At 44.1% G+C, this 27,255-nt stretch overlaps 1 protein-coding gene across 1 annotated transcript in view; it reads left to right on the top strand.

The window, feature by feature from the left end:
• LOC140394238 (transmembrane protein 114) overlaps positions 1-18,275 on the top strand; it is a 100,363-nt gene extending 82,088 nt beyond the window's left edge. Inside the window, exon 4 of the mRNA XM_072481268.1 lies at positions 15,647-18,275. Coding sequence (XP_072337369.1) covers positions 15,647-15,882 — 236 coding nt within the window. The 3' untranslated portion in view covers positions 15,883-18,275. The remainder of the gene's footprint in view (positions 1-15,646) is intronic.
• Positions 18,276-27,255: the final 8,980 nt, after the last annotated feature.

Here is a 27,255-nt window from a genome sequence, read left to right as displayed (position 1 = left end):
AAAACTGAAGCTGAATCCTCTAGAATCCTCTGGGAGCTATCATTTTAAGCATTGTCCTTTTGCACCGACTTTTAATTGTATCCACGCTTCATAGAATTTACAGTGCAGAAGGAGACCATTTGGCCCATTGGGTCCACATCAGAAAGACCAACACACCTAAGCCCACACCCCCACCCTATCCCCACAACCCAGTAACCCCACCTAACCTTTTTGGACACTAAGGGCAATTTATCATGGCCAATCCACCTAACCTGCACATCTTTGGACTGTGGGAGGAAACCGGAGTACCCGGAGGAAACCCATGCAGACATGGGGAGAACGTGCAGACTCCGCGCAGACAGTGACCCAAACCGGGAATCGAACCTGGGACCTTGGAGCTGTGAAGCAACTATGCTAACCACTGTGCTACCGTGCTGCCCCAACTGCACTTCATGGCGCAAAGAACAAAGAATAAAGAAAAGTACAGCACAGGAACAGGCACTTCGGCCCTCCAAGCCTGCGCCGACCATGTAGCCCTTCTAAACTAAACTCTTCTACACTTCCAGGGTCCGTATCCCTCTATTCCCATCCTATTTATGTATTTGTCAAGCTGCCCCTTAAACGTCACTATTGTCCCTGCTTCCACCACCTCTTCCAGCAGCGAGTTCCATTCACCCTCTGAGTAAAAGACTTACCTCGTACATCTCCTCTAAACCTTGCCCCTCGCACCTTAAACCTATGCCCCCTAGTAATTGACCCCTCTACCCTGGGAGGGGTCTGTTGTTCTGCAGTTGTTCTGCAGGTGGAGACAGAATCCATAGATACATAAACATCCAGGCTGTTAGATGGTGCACTGGATTCTCCGGCCCTTGATGCGGAGAATTGGACTACTGGCTGAAATCGAGGTTCATGCCGCACGCCAAACTCACCGCTTTGCTCTGGTCTCCTGGCGGTGGGATTGGAGTTCCTGCTTGAACACCAATCGGAAAATGTAGGGGAACTCTGTGGGGGGGTCCCTTTATTTAAGGGGTCCCTGTGGGGGATCTCTCTAGTTAGGGGGTCCCCGTGGGGGCCCCTCTAGTTAGGGAGTCTCTGGGGGGGGGGGGGGTTCCTCTATTTAGGGGGTTCCCGGGGGAGGGGGGGGGCTGGTGGGTCGATTCACCAATGTACATAGGGGAAGGGGGACGTCCTGAAAATCCGGGGGTGGGGGGATGCTATGCGACAGCTTGTTTCCCTTTCATAGAAAGTGTAAACTGTGGCCAGCTGCACAGTGAAGGTGTCATGACTGCTTGTTGAATGATGGTCACTGTCACATGTACGGTATTCAGGCACAGAATGAAATTTCACAAGGATGGCTGAAGACCTGCTGCTGGGACCGAGTACGGGAAGCAACCCCACTCAGGCCAGTGGGGGGACCCAGGGAGTCACATTATTTGCCCAATCAGAGGGTTGGCAGTGTCGCAACATCAGAAGCATCGCTGCTAACAGTGGGCAGGGGAGCAGGGCTGAGGCTGCAGCTGGGCAGAGACGGTGCCTGATAGACTGAACAGTGTTATATGGCGTCATGGGATGCCAGGGTTCAGCAGCAGGCTCCGTGGTCATTGGGTGGGTGTGTGTGGTAATCTCAGTCTTCATGTTTGGTCACTGTCTATGGGGGGTGGTGATTAGTGAGGAAAGGAGGTGGTGGGGAAGGCCGCCTCTTCTGTGGGCCTTTAATTGTCCAACAAAACAAGACCTCCACCTACTTAGAGCTCACTTGGAAGCCATCCCTAGGTTTCACCGTGCAGTTTCCCCTTGTGGCAGGCAAAATGCCCACAGGGGCGGAAGGTGGCCCTTAATTGGCCACTGTCAGTGACTGAATTGCCTCCCGGTGGGTGACCATCCTTCTCATTGCTGGAAAAATGTCTTGGTGGAAGGACAAAATGGGCATGCCCCCCTACACCTTCTTACACCATTTCTCCAACCGTCTTGTCTCCCTGCCCAACAGCTAAGAGACGGTAAAGGTCTGGCCACAGTGACTGAGTGCAAACTCTTTCTGTTTATGGATGCTTTGTGTCTGGTACAAACAGCTCTGTAGCCCACTTGGGTACCATTAACAATGCAGTGCACCCCATGAAAGCCCAATACCTTGAGAAAGCTGTGTTTCACATCCATCTGACCATTGGATTCATTCAAGCCTATCATAACACTGGCGAAAATCCGCACAAACATTTTGTTTGGAGACCCAGCTGCAGTCACAGGGCTCAGATGGGACTTCTTAAAAATAGATATAATGACATGTTAAAAAGAGGCGTTGATAGTGCTGTGTCATATTTTGGCCTCCAAATCAGTTGATGGAAAATTAATGCCTTGTTGCCAGAGGTCAACAATGGTCGATTTTCAATTTTCACCCACTGTCTGCAACCCTGCACCCTGCTGGTGCCTCACATACTTGGTAATGACCTTTATTTCAGAAACTGTCATTTTTGCCCTCTGTAGTAAATATATTTCACTGATGCACTAATGTTCAGTGTGGAATGGTAAGGTTACACATATCCAGACACACATTTAAGATAACAAAAATAGCAACCAAAATATAAAAGCCATTTCACAACATAACTACCCACTGGTTTCAACTTTCCATAATGTGTGTGCGCTCAAGGAGTGTCTCATAATGATTGGAAAATAATTGAATCGCTTTGAAATTGGCAACATGAAACCCTAAGTTCTGTACCAAGGTAATGTGAAACTGCATGGCTTTGGATGCAGAAACCCCATCGTGACTGGCCAGCAGTGTAGCTCAGTGGGGTTGTTTGGAAAAAGTACTGGTTTAGTGGAGTAGAGGTTTGCATTTGGAAACTAATTTCGTACATAGCCTAAACTAATTTGCATTCTCATTCGAAGGAAGAATCCCAAAAGAGTAGACACATGGGGGCTGATAATTGTTCTCCATTTGTCTCAGTCTTCTTTGTACGATATTTCCTTCCAAGCTCCTGGAGCACACAGGAAATTAATATCTAAGCAACCTCTCTTCACAAATGCAAGTTAATAAAAAAGAATCAAGAATATCAATAGCTGCAACAAATAGTGATTCTTACCAGAACACTGGGAGAAAATTAGATTTTATTTCACTCTGTTTCGCAACTCTCCATTCTAACACAGGTAGAATGACTAAATAATATGCATCTTACATCTTAATTCTATTTAACTACTGTATGGAGTAAAATATAACACCACTTTTACAATTGTGGTACTACATATTGGAGTAACTTTAGTTTCAAAGTATATAGAATGAGAAAAGGGTATTGACCATTCCTCATTGTTCACATCAACATGCTGGACCTGAATCCTATGGCTTTCGGGCTTACCCTATATCTGTTAGGAACAGGAGTAGTCCATTCAGCCCTTCACGCTTGCTCTACCGTTCAGTTAAATGATGCCATAGTCTTTTTCCTTTCTTTATGGACCAAGAGAATGAGAAGTGTTCCTCCGCGTGCAAAAGGAAACCACCTCCACTCTCAAAGATTCACCTTGGGATCTTCTCCCAAATGAGGCTTTCTCTTGGATGTCTCCACCAAGTATCCACCTCCAGGGTTTCAGCCTCTCCTTCTGATGTTCCTCTGTTCTTGAGCACCATGTGCATTCAAGCTTCATCTTCCACACAATTTCTTAGATACCCAGCCATGCCAATAGAATACCAGTGCTTCAAAGGGCCATAGTAAAGAGTCACTAACCTTTGGGTCTACTTGGATCTCTGGTTTTACACACGACCATTTCGCTTTACACCTGCTTCCTTCAGCTTTGTCTCTTTGGAGTTTCTCCATGTTTCTCACCCTTAGCTTCACTGAACAGGACCTGTTTTCCATATTCCTGAACATTGTTCCTCTGACTAGAAGATCTGCTTGGAATTTCCTTTTGTTCCTCTCATTGGTTTCTTCAGTTTGAGGCCTGTTCTCTGCAGCCTCCCTTCATGTCTCTGTCTGTTTCAGCAGTGTTTGGGGACTGGTGTTTCCTTCTGGGCCACCTTGTGCCAATTGAACTAAAATTGTTTTCCGTTCCCCTATGGCCTCTCTGTTGCTTGGCAATGGCCCAGTTTTTTTAATACCCCGGGTTTGCTTTAGAGCTGTAAAAACCTAATTAAATGGAGGCATCTAAACAAACCCACACATTTACAAACATTTTTTTCAAACTTGAACCAAAACTGAAGTCTTCATAACACTCAACTGCAGAAATATAATTTAAACTTAATTATTGCCGTCAAACACAAATACAGATATAATTAATTAAAACAATGGGTGGAATCTTACCAGATTTTGGCAAAGTGATAGGCCTAGACAGAAAACTGGTGTGTGCACCTCTTCAGTTCCAAAGACCAGCTTATGGAATCTTGAGCCTCTTTGCCAAAAAAAAGTGAATGGGCGTGGTTCACACTGTCACTCTGGTAGGGTGGGGCCTCATAGAGCCTGGTCCCAGCGCCAAAGAGATCGGGGCACTATCTTTAAAGTGCGCCCTGATCAGCGATGTATCCTAACAGCCCAAGCCCCGTCACACAGATATCCGCGGCCCTTTCCCGCCCCCCAAAATCCGCACCAGCAAACGCCCCCCTCACCCGACATTCATCTCCAGCAAACCCCCACACTGACATGGGGGCACAGTGGTTCGCATCAAAGCCTCACAGCACCAGGGACCCGGGTTTGATTCCGGTCTTGGGTGACTGTGCAGTTTGCATGCTCTCTCCATATCTGCGTGGGTTTCCTCTGGGTGCTCCAGTTTCCTCCCATAGTCCAAGGATATGCAGGCTAGGTGCGCTGACCATGCTAAAGTGCCCCTTAGTGTCCGACGGTGTGCAGGTTAGGTGGATTGACGATGATCAATGTATGGGGTTACAGGGATAGGGTGGGGTTGTGAGCCTAGGCAGCATGCTGTTTCGAAGTGTCTTCGCAGACTCGATGAATCAAATGGCTTCCTTCTGAACTGTAGGTATTCTATGGATATCCATCACCGGAATTGCGACCTCCACTAGCAATGCAGACTTATAGCCAGCACATCCCCACTTCCCCTTAGTATTTGCCCACCACACATCAAAGCAGGCCACCCCATGGGGCTCCCATTAGGGTCTACCCTGGCACTTCCCCCGGAACAGGTTGGCAGTGCCAGGTTGGCAGTGCATTCAAAACACGCATTCAAGGCTTTTCAAAATCTCTACCGCCTGTTCTCTTTGCTTGTCTGTTAAAAATTAGGGTGGTTCACACTTTTTCGCAGTCCCTCCCCAGCAGTGTTGACAATGTGGGATACTCTTTTTGTATCTGGCTTGTTAATTAATTCTGTTGCAACCTCATATTTTTGCCGTTGTAAGTGGAAAAAATGTCAGTTTTGCCACACATCACTGTGCATTTCAACTGGAGATGTGAGTGGAAAATTTACTGCAGCCATTTTTACTCATTCATTAATTTACTTGCAGCCTTTAGTTGCGTTCCTTTTGTGTCTGATTTTCCGTTGTCCTTTTGTAGTAGCTGTCTGAATCTTTGAATGTTTCCGCGTGTCTTAGCTGTGTCTTCTCTATAGCCAGTATTGTACTTGCAGCTCTTTTTTTTCGTCCTTTTTTCAGCAGCTTTTTTGCTGATTTGAACCAGTGTTCTTGGGTTTCAGCATAATTTCCAGGTCTCTCCTCTTTCTGACGTTTCATGTATAAGGACAGCAGTGCCCTTTAGTGTCTTGTCTCTGTGAGAGACTTTATTGAACTCAACAAAAGTGGCAACCTGTAGTCAACTTGCTGCATGGCAGAATCCTATGACTACAGCAAGCCAGGTTGTACACTTAGTAAGATTGCCTTTTAAAAACCTAAACACTGAGGAAAGAATGAGTCTGAAGCCTGTCTGGATGTTATGATTGATTTATTTCCTAGCCTGTGGAGTAAGGACACAGACTTTTCCAATTCTCCCCAACCTCTATGATAAATGTTTTTATTCTCTTGCAATAAATTCCTAATACTTTCCCAACTGGGGATAGCTGCTCTTAATTACTTAAAGCATTTACTCTATTGCAGCACGATTTAAACATTATAATGCTAATAATAATCTTTATTGTCACAAGTAGGCTTACATTAACACTGCAATGAAGTTACTGTGAAAGTTCCCTAGTCGCCACATTCCGGCGCCTATTCGGGTACACTGAGGGAGAATTCAGAATGTCCAAATGACCTAATTCGAAGACCCTTTCGGGACTTCCGGGAGGAAACCGGAGCACCCGGAGGAAACCCACGCAGACACGGGGAGAACGTGCAGACTTCCCACAGACAGTGATCCAAGCCGGGAATCAAACCTGGGACTCTGGAGCTGTGAAGCAACAGTGCTACCGACTGTGCTACCATGCTGCCCATTAACACTAGAATTAATTAACACTAGACAAATGAGAAGTGAGGAAAAACCATCTCTGGACTCATTTTGGAATTGGAGAGAAAGCTGGAAGAAGCATCAGGCTAAGAATTTTTACAGACCTCAGCTAAATGGCTCTTAGAAGACAGTGCTTCCTATCCTGGAGACACAGTTCGGTGGCCTCAATCAGGTATTAGAATAATAAATACCTTGATGGATATGATGATAGGCACAGTGGAAAAGGCATGATGGTGAAGTGTTGCATTAAGTCTGCCTATATGTGATATTTTTAAATTTTAACTCATTGCTAATTATATTACAGATGTTTCTGCCATTACAAAATGTATGCTTCACTTGTCAATCATGTTGGTCTAATTTTGTTTGTTTTCATCGACAAGAATATAGAGAAGAATATAGAGAGGCTTAAGGGACTCAAAAGTAAAAAATCTCAGGAACAGATCGTACCTAATCCAGTATACTGAGAAATATTAGGGCAAAGATTCATGGGATGCTCACAGTGATTATGAGACAGTGGCTGAAAGCTGAAGAGATCCCTTGGATAATAAACAAGTGAAGATAATATGTATTTTCAGAAAAAAAACAAATCTCGTCTGGAAACTACAGAACTATTAGTATTCATCACCAACAGAATCAAATTGTCAAGAGCAAAACCAAGAACAATTTGTATGCTAATGACTGAGTAAACAGAAGCAAAAAAGGATATAAATGGGAATACTATTGGATCCCCTTTTTAATCAAGTACAGTGCAGACTCGTTTAACAAATTCTGAGATTTGCACTCTGGTTGTATGTTTCAATCTTTTAATTTTAATTCTCTGCCCAGCCCCCACTCTGTCCTCTCTGTTTTGGACCTTCAATATTGCCCTATTAAGGCTCAGTGGACACTCGAAGGAACAGCCACTCAGCTTTACATGAGGTACTGTATCACAGTCTTCCAGGGCAGGATTTCCCATGTGCCTCTGGATTATGGCTTCAGAATCAAATGGGAATCCTGAGCCCGCACTTGTTGGAAGCCAGGGATATTCCCAGAGGCAGTCACATCTGAGCTAGCTGCAAGGACAGCAGGTGGGATGTAGATGATGCTGGCCCAGAGGACAAGCAGCCCTAAAGTCATGACAGCTCCACTGGCAGAGAGGGTCACTGCTGATGGAGAATGCCCCGAGACTAAGTACTAATTTTAACATTTTCAGATCATAATCACTACGTTTTCAGGCAGAACCTATTGGAAATGATATCCACTGTTTCCATTTACACCTCCTTTAGACCAAGCCTTTATTTCTTTACTTGCACTGTTACCTCTCACTTTTGCCTTGATCATGATCCCTATTTATATCACTCATGACTTCCACCCTATCAGAAACCTTCCCTTTGTTCTTTCATCACCTCCCCCTTTCATTGCTTACGGAATTACTTAAAACCTGCCACACTTCCAATTTCCCCTAGTTCTGACACTGGCTCACAGACCTGAAATGGTAATCATCTCTCTCTCTCTCCACAGATGCTGCCTTACTTGCTGTTTATCTTCCACATTTATGTTTCTGTATCAGATTTCCAGCATCTGCAATAGTTTGCTTTTGTATATGTTCATAGAATCATAGAATTTACAGTGCAGAAGGAGGCCATTCAGCCCACCAAGTCTGCTCCGGCCCTTGGAAAGAGCATCCTACTTAAGAGTAAGCCTCCACCCTATCTCCGTAACCCAGTAACCCCCACCTAACCTTTGGACAATAAGAAGCAATTTATCATGGCCAATCCACCTAACCTGCACATCTTTGGATGGTGGGAGGAAACCAGAGCACCCGGAGGAAACAAATAATAATCAACAAAAATAATAATAATAACAATAATAATCAATAATAACAACAATAATAATCAATAATAACAATAACAATAATAACAATAATAATAACAATAATTTTTAAATTATCACAAGTAGGCTTACATTAACACTGCAATGACATTACTGTGAAAAAACCCTGTTTGGGTACACAGAGGAAGAATTCATAATTCTCAGTTGGTACGGGATTTGAACCCATGCTGCTGCCTTGTTCTGCATCACAAACCAGCTGTCTAGCCCACTGAGCTAAACCCATGCAGACATGGGGAGAAAGTGCAGACTCCACACAGTCACCTGAGGCCGGAATTGAACCTGGGATTCAGGATCAGTGAGGCAGCAGCGCTAACCACTCTGCCACCATGCCGCCCCTGTGCTGCCACACAATTTGATTTGCAAATAGCTGTAGTTCACCAGGTTGGCGGAGAAATTTCTTATTTTTCAGTCTTCAACCTACTTAGCCTCATCTCTTCTGTTGTTACCCTCAAATGTTCTGCACGCCTGGTACCATGTTGTGTTTCCAAAACCTTAGCCCTCCTTACCTTACTGATGTCAGTTTATCATTGAACTATCTACCATTCTTCAGTGCCACCCCCTGTACAATTTCCAGTAGCCTTGAGCTATTTAATTTAGATTTCCTGTTTATTTCAGTTCCCTCTTTTCATTACCTTGAATTTATCACACTTACAGGCATTTGAGGCTCATCGGTTTAGCATTCAAATTCTCCATACCTTCTTCACATATAATTTTCTTCTCTCCTTTCTTTATACTTCCCCCAGCCTAATTTGATGTCATAGACAGTTCCTATCTGTGATGAATGTAGGAATATCAGATGTGTTGTATTATAATTATTTGATGCAGTAAGGGTTCAAAAATCTGGGTTAGTGTGTGTGTGTGAATTCTGCAATCGTGTTTGAAAACAATCTTGGATTGAAAGGTTGGGGGCCAGGGGCACAATTGAACAATTGTAAAAAACTTGGCCTAATATAATTTTGTTTTGATTAAGGGATTCCCTGTGGAGTTAATTAGATTTCAGCTTGGTATGACAATGCCATTGCTGGTTGGAGCTGAGGAATCAGGCATTTTGTAGAAAACAATTCAGTTATGATCTGAGTGAAGTTGTGCCCAGAAGTGAAGCAGTTTTTCTCTCACTGCAGTTCAGTTAAAAGAGGTTAAAGCAGTGTAGATTTGTCTGAGAACAAAGGAGAGCTGAAGCAAGCTGAGAAGCATCTTCTGAAAGCATACCACCATTTCTGCATGGGTCTGACAGGAGTCAGGTCTTTTATTTCAAGCAGTGTCAAAAGACCTCTCTTTCTCAAAGAGCATCTCTGTAAAGCAAGTATTCTTCTGTGCCATTGGTAGTTACAGTGGATTTAGAGCTGAGAAGGTTTTTTTTCTTATTGTTTAAGTCAGAATAAAGATAGCAGTTAAGGGTATTGTGTTCACTATATTGAGTAGTATTGTTTAAGGGGTAATTGTAAGCTATTTTCTGGAGTGATGTTAAAGATTTTAATACTGTGTTCGCAATAAAATTTGTTGCAGTTGTTATGGGTCAGGGTTATAGAGAATCCCAAAGTGTATCATGGAGTTCACCTGACCCACAACTTTTAATAGATTGTGGTATGGGGAGCACACAGCTCACTCTACAGGTATGGTATAGCAGAAAATGGACCAGTGGTTTTTAAAACAAAACAATGTTTATTCTATGAACTCAAGTTAACCTTTCTAAAACAAACAGTGAACATCTTAGCAACCAGTAAAGCAAATACACCCCCCAAAGAATACAACACTAAGTAATCTGTATGCCATCCTTTTAACATCCAAAAGGCTTAACACACCTTCAAACAGGAGCACATTAGGCTTTACATTCAAGACTGAAAACATTTATAATTCTTCTGAATTCACCATATGGTTAAGAAATAGTCCTTCATGGCAGAGATCAACAGCAGTGCCGCTCACAGACACACCCAAGCTTTCTCAAACTGAAACTCAAAAAGCAGAAGTGGAGTTCAGCTCCACCCACACTCTGACATCACTCCAGTAACATGAGCCGCTCCACTTCTTAAAGGTACATTTCTTAAACACTAATTTCTAAAAGGGTACTCTCACATGACACAGTATACCATACCCATATTTCTTCATATAATCACCCCTGGAATGAGCTATCTTTTCCTCAGTGTTACAAAATTAAAATAAAATATTGGGATTTCTGTCCTGTATCCTAGCCACTGTTGGGGTCTGGTCTGGAATTGTAATAAAATTGGTATAAAGTATAATTCCTTGTTTGGCTTGTGATTATTGAACTTAAAGACAGTGAGTGTGTATGGAACAGTTGCTTTCTTTCAGTTCTTGAAGTTTAAATCAGGTGACCAGAGATAGCTCTTTTAGGTTTTCCTGGGTGTGGAAAGTTTAGAAAGGGTGACTAATAGAAATATTTAGGGTTCGGCAGAAAAGCTGCAGTAAACCTTATCTGAAGGGATAAGGAAGAAGGAGATAATACAAACAATAGCTCAGCATTTAAATGTGCCAGAAACACAGTCTGAATCCTTAGAATTAGCTTGAATTCAACTACAAATGAAACAACTGGAAATGCAGGAAAAAGATAAAAAGGAAAAAAATAGAACTGAAGAAATTAGAAAGAGAAGAAAAGGAAAAAGAGAAGGTTTTCAAAAGGAAAGGAGGATGCTTAAGGTAGAAATGGAAGGATTAGCAAAGGAAGAAAGGGATAAGGAAAAGAGAGATTTGCTATGGCAGAAGCAAAGGAAAGGGAGAGAAAATTTGAACTTCAGAAACTAGAATGCAAAGAGAACATTAACTATTACGGTAGCACAGTGCTTAGCACTGTTGCTTCACAGCGCCAGGATCCCAGGTTCGATTCCCGGCTTGGGTCACTGTCTGTGCGGAGTTTGCACTTTCTCCCCGTGTGTGTGTGAGTTTCCTCCGGGTGCTCTGGTTTCCGCCCACAGTCCAAAGATGTGCAGGTTAGGTGGATTGGCCATAGTGCCCTTAGTGTCCAAAAAAGGTTGGGTTGGGTGGGGTTACGGGATTACGGGGAGGAGTAGGCTTAAGTGGGGTGCTCTTTCCAAGAGCTGGTGCAGACTCGATGGGCTGAATGGCCTCCTTCTGCACTGTAAATTCTATGATTCTATGATAACAATCGCTTACCAGACCCCAGCAGTGGCTAGGATACTGGACCGAAACACCAATATTTTAGTTTATCTTGTAAGACTGTGGGAAAGAAGACTTCGCTCCAGGAGTGATTGCACAAAGAAATAGGGATCTGGTATTTTAAATCAATACTTCATTATTAGCACAATATTAAGCTCTTTAACATCACACCAAAATATGCTTAATTACCCCTTAAACAATATTGCTCAATACAGTAAATACAATACCCTTAATTGCTATCCCTATTCCCAATTAAAGAACAAGAAAGGAAAAATGTACAGCTCTCAATCCATCCAATAACCCAAAGACACAGAGTAATATTTGCTTTCTAGAACCGATTTGGTTCCTGTTAGAACCCCTGCAGGCCCTGGCTGGATGTCTTCAAAAAGCTGTTTCAACTGACTTGTCCTCAGTCACATTTGCAGTGCTCTAAATACTATTAACTGTGACAATAAAATACTTTACTTGTGGTCTAAAGGGTAGCCAGATCCAAACTCCACTCAAAAAGCTTTCTCAAAATGTCTGAATACCTTAGCTCCAACCAGCAATAACATCATTTCCCCAAACTTAAAACAAATTAACTTTCCAGGCTGAAAACACATGGACTCCCCCTAGTCAAACAACATTGCATTAGCCAGCTGTTTTTACTTCAGTCAATTTCCCTCGTGGTTCCTAAAATCTTTCTGGTCTTGCAAAACAAAGGGCTGAATTCTCCGCTGCCCACCAGCAGTAGCAAGGTCCCTGATGTGGCAGAGAATTGGGTGTCAGGGAAAAATATACAAATATCAACTCGATCAAAGAGAGTTAAGTGCATTCCAAGCACGCTACTTTACACGTGAGTGATTTTGAAGTGCTGTGCTGAAAATTGACAGCACTTAACTCTCTTTGCTCCAGTTGATGTTTGCAAACATTGTTATTTCAGCACTTAGACTTGCCGATTTATGAAGAAGATGAATCAAGCAAGGCTCTCAGTTGGGTTGTGGAAGCTGTCAATCACAGCCCACTACCAGAAATGAATGAATGGTTTGCAGCTAATGGATCTTCGGGGTTTAAAAACATGTCACAGCTCTTCTCCTTCCAAGAATGGACATGTGGTGCTTCCAGGTAAGCATTACAACTGGAATCATTTTCACTGTCCTTGTCTGGACTGCTGGACAGGAGTCTTTTTCCTGGGAAGGTCAGGGGTGGGGGGGGGGGGGGCGGGGTTCCTCTAGTTAGGCAGTTACATTAGGGAGTTCCTTTAGTTAGGCAGTCCCTGTGGGGGGGGTCCTCCCTATTTAGGTGATCCCGGGGGGGGGGGGGGGGGGGAGGGGGGTTCCATCTGGTTACGGGGTCATTATGGAGTTCCTTTTGGTTAGGGGACCCTGTACAGTGTCTCTCTAATTAAGGGATCCCTGTGGGTGGTCCCTCTATTTAGGGGTTCCCTGTGGGGGGTCCTTTAGTTAGGGGTCTCTGTGGGGGTTCCTCTAGTTAGTTGGTCCCTTTGGAGGGCCCCCTATTTATGGGGTCTCTGTGCGTGCCCCTCTAGTTAGGCGGTCCTGTGTGGGCCCCTCTTGTTAGGTGTCTCTGTGGGAGGTCCCTCTATTTAGGTGGTCCCTGAGGGGGGGTCCTTTTAGTTAGGGGTCTCTGAGGGGGTTCCTCTAGTTAGTTGGTCCCTTTGAGGGGCTTCCTATTTAGGGGGTCTCTGTGGGGAGCCCCTTGAGTTAAGCGGTCCCTGTGAGGACTCCTCTTGTTAGGGGTCTCTGTGGAGGCTCCTCCAGTTAGCTGGTCCCTGTGGGGGATCCCAGTTTTTAGGGGGTTCTGTAGGGGTTCCCCTAGTTAAGGGGTTCTCTGTGGGGGGTTTCTTTAGTTAGGGGATCTCCAGGGGGGGCCCTATTTATGGAGTCCTTGGGGAGGTCTCCTTATTTAGGGGATTCCTGGAAGTCTCCCTATTTTGCTGCTCCCTGGGGGTCTCCATATTTATGGACTCTCTGGTGGGAAGGGCTGGGTTACCCCCATAGCTGGAGAAGGGGAGGCTTCCAGAAAATCCAGGGGTGGGGGCTGCTTTGCAATGTGGGAGGGGGCTGATTTATGGTGCGGGGAATGTGGCCAGCTGCAGGGTTTTGCTCTCAGCTTTCCCCTCATAATGGCAACCCAATAACGGGGTTCCCTTAGGAATCCTTTGTAACCCTTGCTTTACATAAATTTGCAAGGCGAGGGAGACTGTTGGGAGCACAAATCACATACAATTCATCTCCAGTGGGAGAACATAGTCTCCCAAATGGATAATCTCACCCAAAACATGACTACTGCAATCAAACACAGTCTAACCCATGCTTTTAACCCTTAAATTGCCAAATGTTTATAATCCAATAAATCTAAAATTCTGCATTTGTCACACAACGGAAAATGTTGGAATTAAAGGCAGAAGCTGAGGAAGGTCTAGAGGAAGGGGAAATACTTCCTAGTCAAAAGCTTTGTTCGGAATGTTTAAATATATTCAAGCACTGTCAATATTTGATGAGAAAGATATGGAAGCCTTTTTCCTCTCATTTGAGAAAGTGGTTAAACAATTGAATAGGCCAAAGACCATGTGGGTAGCAGGAAAATTCACAAAGTGTGTCATGTTGAAAATGAGAATTTGAAATGGAAATCGCTTATTGTCACGAGTAGGCTTCAATGAAGTTACTGTGAAAAGCCCCTAGTCGCCACATTCCGGCGCCTGTTCAGGGAGGCTGGTACGGGAATCGAACCGTGCTGCTGGCCTGCCTTGGTCTGCTTTAAAAGCCAGCGATTTAGCCCAGTGTGCTAAACCAGCCCATTTTGAGCATATGTTAATATGCTCAAAAGGTATTTTGATAGAGAAGGAAATAGTCATGGTAACTCAGGGAGATGAGATAAATCCAGATGATTCTGACTTTGACATTCCTCAAATAAGATTGGACAATGAGGAAGTAATAGGAAATCGGGATAAATTATTGAAGTAGCTTCTGGATGAAAATCAAAATGGCCGAAAATAATTATTACAGTCACATAGAGCTGTGTGCGGGAATACATTGGGAAGTACAAAAATAATTATGTGTAGAGTGGCTGCCGAGCAGGGATGGAGTGGCTACCGATTGGGGGGAAGGAGTGGCTACTGAGGGGAGGGGACAGAGTGGCTGCCGGGCGAGGGCAAAGTGAATGCAAGGTGGTGAGGGGGGGGGGGGGGGGGGAGGGGGGAGACGTCTGCTGGTGGGAGGGGAAGAAAACTGGCTGTTGGTGGGGGAGAAGGAACTGTGTGTGTGTGTGAGAGAGAGAGAGAGAGAGTGTGTTAGTGTGTATTAGTGTGTGTGTGTGCATCTCCTCTCAGTCTCAAGGATCGCACTCACTCTCACCCCGACACACCAACACGCTTGCACCAACTCACTGGACAAAGAGTCATCCAGACATGAAATGTTAGCTTCGTTCTCTATCCACAGATGCTGTCAGACCTGCTGAGACTGTCCAGCATTTTCTGTTTTGCACCATCTCACACAATGGGTGAGGGTGAGCCCTGAGACCGAGAGCGAGGTGGAGAAACTGCATTCGACGCTCTCACACACTAATGGTCATCTTTATAATTACTCATTATTTTAAACTATCAATGTAGTGTTTTAACATTGATTCATTTTTGCTCAGCAAACTGTTTCTTTCCTTCATATCCAAACATTTCATTGAAATCCGTGTTTAATTTTGTACCAACCCTTATTCATTTTAAAAATTTGCTCAGTGAGAATAAAATGTGGGTTGGACAAGCCTGTTCTAAACCATGATTAAAAAGGAATACTGCCTTAATAAAAATCATTTATCTTTGCTACATTATTTAATGTTGAACATGATATATTGGTGAAAAACAACATGGCTATGAAATGTGAAGTCTGAAAATACATGATTTATATGCCAGTACAATAGGTGGTCCTGTGACATAGTGGGTAGCATCCCTACCTCTGATCCAGAACCCCCAGGTTCGAGTCCCACCCCAGGACATGATAACTAAGGAAGGAGCCATCATAATGCAGTCAAACAGGTTGAGTGTGTCAAGCTGTAAATCCTTCCAAACACACCGATGGCTGGCGGTAAGAGTGGTAGAGACTCCTGGTCAACCATGATTGATGTGGAGTGACGCCCCTCAAGCTATAGTCTCCTGGTGACAGACTAGTGATCTGTTCCAGGAATTACTCGCTATGGAAAGGGATGCAAATCTGCCTTAGTCCACCATTAGGTGTGGGAAGAGAATTGGAATGGACATGCTAGTACTTACTAACAAAAGCCTTGTCTTCTGTTTAATTCAGCGTTGGTAACTCTTGGCGGGGTCAGTGTGTATATCGGATATTCTGCAGCAGCGTTTAAAGAAGCTGTTTGTCTGTCTGGAAGGAAGATTCTGGAAGATATTACCATCAGGTTTGGATGGTCCTTGGCTCTGGCATGGATCTCATTCATTGCCGAGGTCTTTACAGGTGTTACGTTCATAATAGCTGCAAAGTTGACAGGCTTGAAAAGGAGGCGGGAAGAAGCAACCCAACGCTAATATGGACTGACTTTAATTGCAACAAGAGCTGTGATGAAACAAAGGCAATTATGTTAGGCTTCAGTAAATTCTGGAATGATTTCAATAATTTGTGGAATTGCTCAGATATGTATTTTGCACAAAGTTAATATTATTTAAAATGCTATCGATGCTGAAAATGTGAAACTAGATATTAGTAGCTGAAATACCTGATAAAAACAGTCTGTTCTTAGTCACTGTTTAGCTTACGTTGCTCAACTGTAGTAAGATCAAAATAACTCTACTAATGTACCTTTCGCAAACAGATGTAATAAAGAAATGCTCTTGGTGATTGTGTTGACTGGACCAGTACACTATAGCAGTGAAGGGAGAGCTTCCATAGGTACAGGTCAAATGGCAAGGTTTTCTGTTTTTGCAGAGAAAATATATTTCTTGTGTGCTCTCCTGTCTAGAGTTACAGCAAATGTCACTGATAAACGTTGAATAAACAACATCAGTTTCCAAAAGTTTAATGGGCTAATCACATGGTGCTACATGTCCTATGGGTTGGTAAATTAGGTTAAAATATAGCAGCACTACCTTGAACACTAACGTCCTTTGAGTACACATTTAAATCACCCAAAGAGGAGGGAGGGGTAGTCCTCAGAACAAACTGTTAAACATTTGGCTGCAGGAATGTGGCAAAATAAAACTTAATTGGGCGGCACGGTGGCACTGGTGGGTTTCCTCCGGGTGCTCTGGGTTCCTCCCACAGTCCAAAGATGGGCAGGTTAAGTGGATTGGCCGGCTAAATTTCCCCTTAGTGTCCAAAAACGTTAGGGCGGGGAGTGACCTGGGTGAAGTGTTCGTTCAGAGGGTTGGTGCCGACTCGATCGACCAAATGACTTCCTCCTGCACTGTACCGATTCTATGACAATTATAAAAAGTACCACAAAATGAGCAACAACATGATGAAAAGTGCTAGGAGAAAAATTATTTATAAATTTATCGGCGCTGTTATTGTCCAGCATCCTGCCCAAGTGTTCATTGTTTATTTGCGAGACAGTGAACATTGCCCGCCTATTCGCGCACAAAGGAAGGCAACCCTCAACCCTGTCTGGATGTTGGCACTTCCAGTAGCATTCGCTGAAGAATGAAAGGACTGGCTACCCCAGTGTTCTTTAACTCATGAAGCTGAGGCTGCTTGTAGGTTCCCATCACTGCCCCAGCTGAGCTTGGCAAACTTAATAAATGCTGGTCATCTATTCTGGAATCTTCCCAATTATTATGGCTCAGCAACTAACTGGATTAACTGGCTGAACCTTTGGATGAGCCAATTCCTAAATGCATTCTAATAAGCACAGCAGAAAAAGTTAAAACACTTGGGTCATTAAAATACAGCAGCCAGAGTGAGAACAGCAAGAAAAATAATACCTGGTTGAATTTTTCAGGTACAGCGAAGTTACAACTGTGCCACTTGACATTTAACGCACTGTCGTTATTAGTGGATGAACCTAATATACAAAATATTAAAGAAAAAATCTTTTGTGATCACCTATTACATTGCAGTTGATCATAAGATATTTAATGTGTCAGGGCTCAAAAGAACAAAATTGGATTCATAAAAACCTTCAGAGCAATTGACCCACAAGCTAAAGCAGTAGTGTGGCGTTTGCTTACTGTGTGGCTTAAACATCTCAATTTCTAAAGTAGTGGATATTAATCATGTTGAAAAATCATTGAAAATGGGCTGACTTTAGGTGGATGCTCTTGGAATGAAATTCCTCTGCCACAATTTTAACAAAATCCTGAAACAATTGCCATTTAAAAAAATTCATTTCTGAATTAAAATCTCTAAGTAACGAACAGGATTTTCTTTACGAAGAGAGTTATGCGGCAGGATGTTATTTTGTCCCTTGGTGTATTAATTGAGTGAGTTTTTCAGTATTAGAATCAAAACAGTCTTTAGTATTCATAGTACGAAGTCTTACAACACCAGGTTAAAGTCCAACAGGTTTGTTTCGATGTCACATCGAAATGTCACATTTAGTATTCATGGCATCGATAGTGGTGGCAGTGATGTTTTGCTGTGTCTGATGATGTCCCACACATTTGCAAGCAGTAGCCTAATTATTTCTGCTATATATGTGATTCATGTCTGTTCAGTTGCAGTTAATACTCACCACCAGTAGAAAATGAATAGGCATATTTATTAGAAATGTAAGAATAGTAATTTTGCTGATGTTGATTGAGCGAGAGGCCAAAGAAAAACATGCTACTAATGGTATGACACAATTAAAAAGTAAAGGAAGTTTACATTGAAATTAATTCACACATATCCCTGCAATGGTAGAATTATGTTACAGAGGAGGTGGGCAACTGTGTGGGGTAATTTCATTGAATCTTGTTGGTTTTTAATCTTGTGAGCCAGTGTGTGTATATACTCTGCACAAAAGTTAATAAAAATATAAGAAAGCAAAGCATTTAATCTTTGGTCAATGATGTAACATGATTTTCACATGGCGCACAATTGCCATCAATGATGTTGGTCAGGTTCTGCCAATTTCACTTGATGCAATTATTTCCCCGAAGCTTTCATTCAGTTCAAATGGCCCATCATGCAACCATTTATCTTGGCATTTCAGCAGAACAATAGCAGCAGGACGAAAGCGCCGATTTAAATAAAGCGTCAAGTTTCAGCACTCAGTTTCTTTTGGAGGAAACCAAATAATGAAAATAAACTTCTACATTTTATATCCCAATTACTGGCGGAAGACAGTGTGGATAACTCATCGCACTCACTATTTTCAAATATCCAAAAGAATCATTTGTAAATTGAAGTCTGCAGGACTACATGCCAACCTATCAAGCGACGCCCCACTCCAGGAAGCTACATTTGCAAACTTCCCTCTTCAGTGTGACCAAAAAAACAAGGAAAAACTCAAAACATGCAAATTCAGCCTTTGGTCGTGTTTGGCATTTGGTTTTATCTTGGGGATCAGGTAATTATTTATGGAAACACCAGTTAGTCGATACTTAAGATCATGATGCCAATTCATACACATGGCTCCAAAGTTGGGACTCAAAATGATGGATATATCAGGGGGAAGCATATGGTCACAAATCTCTTTTACTCATCGACCAGAGAGCAATACTATAGAAAGAGATGAAGCTTCACAGCACCTGCACTTTATGCTTTAAAATTAGAAAGGCATCAACAGCTGAAGACAATTCAACAGTCAAGGTTTAGTTTGCTGTGATAATTTCACAAAGGAAAGAACATCAGTTGTCAGTTTATGAGGCTTACAAACTGCTTCTTCAAAAACTGAAGTTAATGATAATGTGTACACTATACAAAATGCCCTCTTGAAATTAGGCTCATTTTTTATTTTCAGCTTATTTTAATGGTCACCTAAGCATGCTATGTAAGGTTTGGACACAATGGATTATAAATCTGGTTTCATCAGCCTAGAAATTCAATCACTAGTTCAGCACTGGTGTGATTAAATGTATATGATAACCTTTTTAAAAAAAATGTTGATGCCTGATTCAAAGACAAGTCAAAATATGGGAAAAACTTTTTCTCATAGTTAGAAGCAAGAAGACAGATGAAAGTAAAGGTAATGATGTCACCACTGAATATCAACAACTATACGATTTCTGGTAATAAGCACAATGCCGGTCACTAGTTTAGGAAAGAGACCATTTTTCTCTCCCTTAAAAGCACGCCAAATATGTCAAACAGCTTGTTAGATCACACAGATGTACTCTGGTGGTCCATCAGCCACAATATACAAACCTTTAGATCCCCCAGCTTCAAGATTAAAGTGCATTTTCAATCTTACGCTCAAGGCTGTCTTTGGCCAACTTTACCAACCTCAAACATAATGTAAAGAACGATCTCTTTGTATATTTTGTAGTCTTAACTATCTAGCTATCATGTTGCGGGTTATGTCTGCAGATTGGACTCCAATTAAGAGGATGTCAGTGTGGTGTAGAGTGGGGGGTGCTTGGTAGGTAAAGGGAAGAGAGGAAGCTAAGTAGAAGAAAGAGGTATTTAAAAGGAGGAATTTATTTTTTTATTCATAGGACATAAGCATTGCTGGCAAAGCAAGCATTTAGTGTCCACCTCCACACAAACATGTAAGTCATTTCAGAGAGCAGTTTGGAGTCCCACTTTGCTGTGGGTGTGGAGGAGGGGTGGCTTGCCGGGACAGAAATGGAACAGTTAAGTCTAAAGGTGGGAAAGGCCTAGATAATGATTTCAGTTCAGTTAAGCTAAGGCTGGGGTGGAGATGAACAATATTACCAAGGTGAAGGTAAATGCTCGTTGGAGTGGATAGAGTATGGGGTTATCAGCTCTGGGGTAGTATAGAATGTTGAGCTTGCGAGCAATTGGTGTGAGGTGGTGGTCATAGGAATTTCCAGTGATTTTAAAATGGGAACTGAGTCACTTCTTGCCACTTTGATTTAGTATGCTTCATCTTCTAAATCCATTTAACTTGGAGACTACATTTGATTTTGGCACAATATTTATTTGTAGATATTCTTAAATAAAGACTGGATAGATTTTAATATTTTCATCTTTGGGACTTTGATCTACTTTTTTTGGTTTACTAAATGCTGACATTTTTCCATGTGATGCCGCTGTGCTTGTATTGAGAGAAAACTTCCGATAGTTTGGAGCTAATGTTGACACTGATTTGCCTGTGCCAATGCCAGTTTCAGACTTGCCACGTGCTTTAACCAACATATGCCATCTGCTGACTTTAAACCTGGGTACAGGGAGCACCTTTCTGGAATGACTAGCACGTACATTGGGAAGGCACAGAAAGGCCTCTTTGATGGGCAACATTCATTTTTTACTTTTTAAGGGAATGAGGAGCCCTTTGATTTATTTATATATTTTAAAAATATATTTTTATTGAAGATTTTTCATTTTATGTTAATAACGCAACAAACTCTCAGAAATTGGTAGGGTACAGCAAGATCTTTTTCAAACAAATACATATAGCAAGAGAGAGAGAAAAGAAAATTAATAACACAGTTGGTTTGGATTATTTACTCGATCCAGCGCCTTCCACAAGTAATAAAAGGATATATCAGACGTTGGGATATCAGGATAGCAGAATAACAGGGGAGACAGTGATATCGTGGTAATGTCACTGGACAAAAATTCCAGGGTCTCAAACTAATGCTCTGGGGAACATGGGTTCAAATCCCACCACATCAGGTGGTAGAATTTAAATCCAATCAATAAATCTGGAATTAAAAGTTTCAGGGCGGCAAGGTGACGCAACGCACCTCAGTCCTCACGGCGCTGAGGACCCGGGTTCGATCCCGGCCCCCCAGGGTCACTGTCTGTGTGGAGTTTGCACATTCCTGTGTCTGCGTGGGTCTCACCTCCACAAGCCAAAAAGATGTGCAGCGTAGGTGGCTTGGCCACACTAAGTTGCCCGTTAATTAGAAAAAAGTAATTGGGTACTCTAATTTATTAAAAAGAAGGATAGCATAATAACAAGGTACAGCCACAATTGGCTCAGCGATGGACAGCCAAGTTCACAGCATAACGGCGACAGAGCCACAGAACCTATGGAAAACCTTGCAGGAGTAAAGTAGACAAAGTGTAACCCAGAACTCTAAGATAAGGGTCCCAAACTTTACAGAGTGCATCCGATTTAGTTCAAAGTAAAGAAATCAAAAGTTTCATTGGTATACATTCCAGAATGATTTTATGCCAATTCCAAATTGGAGGGGGCTTATCACTAACCCATGAACAAAGGATATTCTTCCGTGCTGCAAATGTTAGGATATCCCGCAGCCTTTTCCTATTCTCAGTATTATAACCCTCGCGAGGACCACGGGGGAAACATTGTTGGTCTGGAAGTCCCAGTGTCAGGTGCAAAGGATTGAACTCTAAGGCCGTATCAAAGATCCTCTCAAGCTCTATCAGAATATTAAACCAATAGGCTTTAATCTTGACACAGAACCAAAGACGGTGCAGGTAATCCCTTGTGTCTACCTTGCACTTCTGGCACAACGAGGGTACAGTGAGGTCAAACCTGTACCGCAAGCTTGGAGTTCCTCACCGGGGAAATCTTAGCATCAGAGAGAATAGTTGTCTTACTCAGGATAAATTACCAAAGTTGCAAATATCTATAAAAGGAGTGTTTCAGATAATGAACCGTTGACACAGCAGCTCAAAAGATAACAGGGTAGCACTGTCAAACATGTCCCTTAGTCTACAGAGACCTCTGTCCCTCTAGTTATCAAAATCATGGTCCATTAGACCTGGTGCATGATAACAATTCCTCCCATTCTTCCTCTCCAGTTCGGCTAGCTGGACCACTGACACTGCTGCTCCATCAATCTACGCCTTTGTGGCTGAGAACGAGATGATCAAACCTCGAGCAAAGGCCTTGCAGGTCTCCTGCAGAATAGGGGCTCACATCAAAATAAAAAACATCAAACTCTGTTTGAAGTCTGAAATGAAATTATGATCTTTAAGTCAAGGTGCATCAAATCTCCAGGTCCTGGGCCCTCTCGAGAAGAAATTCTGAAAAGTCAGGAGCGCAGCCAGAGATCACAATATTACCTATGGTACAAGAGACAACCGACTGCAGGGTCAACTTTGGGACCAAAACGTAGCCAATCCTGGTATGACAACAATGAGGGGCCAAAAAAAAGAACTCTTTATCCTTGGGATGCAAAGCTCTCCACACATCAAGATAATCTGAAGCCAATGCCCCAGCTTGCAAAGTAGGAGGGTTCCTTGTGATTGGGAGTTTGTCAATCAGCGGGTTCAGGTGGTAATTAAAATCACCACCAATCAATTAATAATCAGAGGCCAGTTCGTCAAGGTCCATGAAGATCTTTGTGACAAAATCTAGGGAATAATTAGGGGATCATATACACTCATTATCGACACATTCTCCCCATGTACCAGCTCTTTGGTAAAAAAAAATACCTGCCCACCTTTGTCTTTCACACAGCTTTCCAAACTGAAAGGCAGATTCTTCTTAACGAACACTGCGTGCACCTCGACTGCTGGTGGAGAAAGAAGCAAAAAGCACCTGTTCCACCCAGTCCCTCTCAACTCCCTCCTTGTCATCCAGATGAGGTGTTTGCAACAGAGCTATGTCAACTTTCTCCTTCTTAAGAAAAGACAAATCTTCTTTCTTTTATACAGGGTGATGAATTCCCTACACATTCCAGGAATATATCTTTATAGTAGCTATTGCCATTTAACCACAGAAAATACAGGAGATTATTACAGGCAAAATGGCAGTTAAACCGCCATGGACTTTCATGCCACATTTCCTGCAGGAAGCTTCCCTCAACCCCAGCTATATTGGAGGTGCCGATGATACAATGCCACATTTCTTCTCCGGATATGTGGTCTGTCTGTACCATAACAGGAGTTAAACAAGAATTCCATAACCCCAAAACAACCAAAATATATGAAATACGCAAGCCCATAGGTTCTAGGGTTTTTTTTCCTTGTCCTCTGTGAGGACTCGTAGGGCCTTACCTACCACATTCATAATAAACCACTTGCCCACCTTCCTTCTGCTAATGGTGCTACTAATTTTAATATAGAATTCTAGGGGGGGGGGGTTCCTCGTCCTCTGTGAGCTGGAAATGTGGCATGTAAAAGTTGACATAATATAGAATTGAAATGAAGGATACTAGGTGTAAGTCTACTGCTACATGTGCAAGGACTTCAAAAGATTTAAAAATAGGCACAGCTTTAATACCTTACAACCCACACAACACACTCCTTAGGAACAAGAAGTACATTGCAGGATGCACTCCATTAAGGATAAGTGAATGTTCCTGGGTACATCAGCGTATCACGACAACAGGATAACAAGCGAAAATTCTCTATCATGCACACTCACAGGATTTCCCTGATCAATGTGATGGAATCACGTAACAGGATCAATCAAGAGATGAGATTACGGTGGGAGGGGGGAGGGGGTGGTAAGGATGTCTGTCCTTAGACTAATCAGGACATCAGGATAACAGGATACCTTTTATTGGCCAGCAAAGATTCTTCATTCACATGATTGCCCCATCAATGTAATAAATCAACGAACAAGATTAATTAAGAGAATAAATTACAAGGCATACGCTCACAGATTAAGAGGATTGACGAAGAACTGCAAGATGGTTGCCGAATTTCGCCTCAGGATAACAGGATAACATGCGCGAATTTGTGATTGTGCTCACTCGCAGGATTTCCCCCATCAATGTGATAAATCACATAACAAGGGCAATCAAGAAAACAATTCAGGGATAGGTTGAATGAGCGTCCTTGAACTCACCAGGATATCCTCAGGATATCAAGCGACGATTCGCTAGCGGCTAATTTATAGGATTGTCCCTACCCATGTGATAAATCATGTAACCGGATCAGCTAAGAGATGCAATTACAGGGAATACATTCGAAGATTAACGGCAAACTGCAGAATATGACTTTAGACAAGATTATCGGCGGAATTCCCCGCATTGCTCCCTGTCAACCTGAAAAAGCACTGTGATAAACCACTGTGTTCTGATATTGGAGGTTGTAGTGTAGAACCTGCACTACAGGTTCACCTGTGGCCCCTGCATGCTAGCTCCGCCCAGGAGGCGGGGTATAAATATACGTGGTCTCCAGCTCACAGCCATTTTGCCAGCTGCTGTAGGAGGCCACACATCTGATACTAATAAAGTCTCAGTTTGGATTCAACTTCGTCTCCAGTCAAATTGATCGTGCCTCAATTTATTAGTATCAGATTCAGAAGATGGACCTCTGTATAAAAAAACAAATCGCCTGCAGCTGGATCCACACTCAAGCGAATCCAGAAAGGACTTCCAGCACTGGCTAGCTTGTTTTGAAGCGTATATCAATGCGGCGCCAACCCCTGTTCCAGAGGCTCAGAAGATCCAGATATTGTACTCCAGACTCAGCTCCAAAGTCTTCCCGCTGATCCAGGATGCGCCCAATTACGCTGATGCCATGACTTGACACAAAAAAAATTATGAATAGAAGACGAACACGCTCTTCGCCAGGCACGCGCTCGCAACTCATACGCAACTACCTGGTGAGTCAATCGAGGACTTCTGGAAGGCCCTGATCCCACTAGTTCGGGATTGTGACTGCCAGGACGTTACAACTAAGGAGCATTCAGATCTCCTTATGCGGGAGGCTTTTGTGACTGGGATTGGGTCTGGTATTATCAGGCAGCGGCTCCTAGAAGGGGCCATGCGCGACCTCGCAGAGACTAAAATACTAGCGCTCTCCATGACGGTTGCCCTGCGCAATGCCCGGCCCTACGCCTCTAACCGCGCAGCCCACTCCTCCTACACTTCATGGGCCCCACACGCAGCTGCCCCAGCGGGGGCACTACCCACCAAATGCGCCTGCGCTATGCACCAGCCAGCGATCCCCGGGGGGCCCCAATGCTACTTTTGCAGCCAGCAAAAATACCCCCGCCAACACTGCCAGGCCCGCACTGCCCTTTGTAAGGCCTGTGGGAAGAAGGGCGACTTCGCTGCGGTGTGCCAGGCCCGCTCAGCGGCCGCAGTCACTGCACCCCCCCCCCCCCCGGTCACGGACAATGGGCGCCGCCATCCGCCTCTCCTCCCCAGGCCATGTGCGACCAATGGGCGCTGCCATCTTCTCGTCCGCGCAACACTTGCGTTTCATGGGCGCCGCCAGCTTGCTCCACCCCCGCACCGTGCGTTCCATGGGTGTGCCATTTTGTAACCCCCAGGAACTCCGGGCGCCGCCATCTTGTCCACCCTGCAGCACATGGATACCAACGGCATTCTAGGACCTCAACTCAATGGCCGCCTCACTACCCGACGATCAACCACGGTTTGCCTCCATGGCAATCGACCAGTCTCGACCACATAACCTAACCAACGCATCCACCAGCGTGAAAGTCAATGGCCATGTGACCTCCTGCCTAGTGGACTCCGGGAGCACCGAGAGCTTTGTACACCCAAATACGGTAAGGCGATGCTCCCTCAAGGTACACCCTACCAATCAAAACATCTCCCTGGCCTCCGGATCCCATCGCGTAGCGATCCGGGGGTACTGCACGGTCACACTCACAGTCCAAGGCATAGAGTTCCATGGCTTTCGCCTCTACGTCCCCCCGAACCTCTGCGCTGCACTTATCCTTGGCCTGGACTTCCAGTGCAACCTCCAGAGCCTGACCCTTAAATTCAGCGGGCCCTTACCACCCCTCACTGTGTGCGGCCTCGCGACCCTAAAGGTCGATCCTCCTTCCCTCTTTGCCAATCTAACTCCAGATTGCAAACCCGGCGCCACCAGGGGCAGATGTTACAGCACCCAGGATAAGGCCTTCATCAGGTCCGAGGTCCAGCGGTTGCTTCGGGAAGGCATAATCGAAGCCAGCAACAGCCCCTGGAGAGCTCAAGTGGTAGTGGTTAAGTCTGGGGAGAAAAACCAAATGGTCGTGGTCTACAGCCAGACCATCAACAGGTACCTGCAGCTCGACGCGTACCCCCTCCCATGCATATCTGACATGGTTAACCAGATTGCACAGTACCGGGTCTTCTCAACGGTGGACCTGAAATCCGCCTATGGATCGCCCATACACCGCCTTCGAGGCAGACGGCCGGCTATATCACTTCCTTAGGGTCCCCTTCGGGTTTCGGTCTTCCAAAGGGCGATGGACCGAATGGTCGACCGGTAGGGTTTGCGGGCCACGTTTCTGTACCCAGACAATGTGACCATCTGCAGCCATGACCAGCAGGACCACGACACCAACCTCGCTAAATTTCTCCGCACCACCACTCTCCTCAACCTCACATATAACAAGTGTGTGTTCCGCACAAACCGCTTAGCCATGACGTAGAGGGTCCGACTGAACACCGAAAACGATCTGGTTGCGTATCATGGAGTCGGAGGTGGGCCCGTAGCTGCAAGACGGCGCAAGGATGCGGAGGTGTGTGAGAAAGGATTGGAAAGGTTCATCCTTACCCTGCAAACGCTGCTGGAACACGTAGTGCTCAAAACTTTCATTCACCTCTACGCTGCAGTGAGTGTCAAACTTGAGGAGGACCGTCTTGAACCTCGATTTATCTTCATCATCCGCAAAGGTGAGAGAGTTGAAAATGTGGATGGCATGGTCCCCGGCCATGGAGAGGAGAAGAGCAATCTTTCTGGTATCCGAGGCACCCTCCCTGTCTGTGGCTTTGAGGAAGAGCTGAAAATCTTCCAGTTGGCCCAGAGGTTGCCGGCGATGCAGAGCGGCGGCGGTGGGCTGATGTTGTCCATGTTGCAGGATGACGGAATGCTGGCGGAAGGCAGATCACTTGCAGGTAGGTCTAAGAAGTGCTAATATCCCTCAACTCCTGATATCATGATGTGTTGGGTGTTCTGGATCACATACAGGT

The sequence above is a fragment of the Scyliorhinus torazame genome, chromosome 17, assembly GCF_047496885.1.
Source record: "Scyliorhinus torazame isolate Kashiwa2021f chromosome 17, sScyTor2.1, whole genome shotgun sequence".
NCBI lineage: Eukaryota > Metazoa > Chordata > Chondrichthyes > Carcharhiniformes > Scyliorhinidae > Scyliorhinus > Scyliorhinus torazame.
The sequence above is the reverse complement of the archived record's forward strand: the minus strand, read 5'-3'. Positions and strand labels throughout refer to the sequence as shown.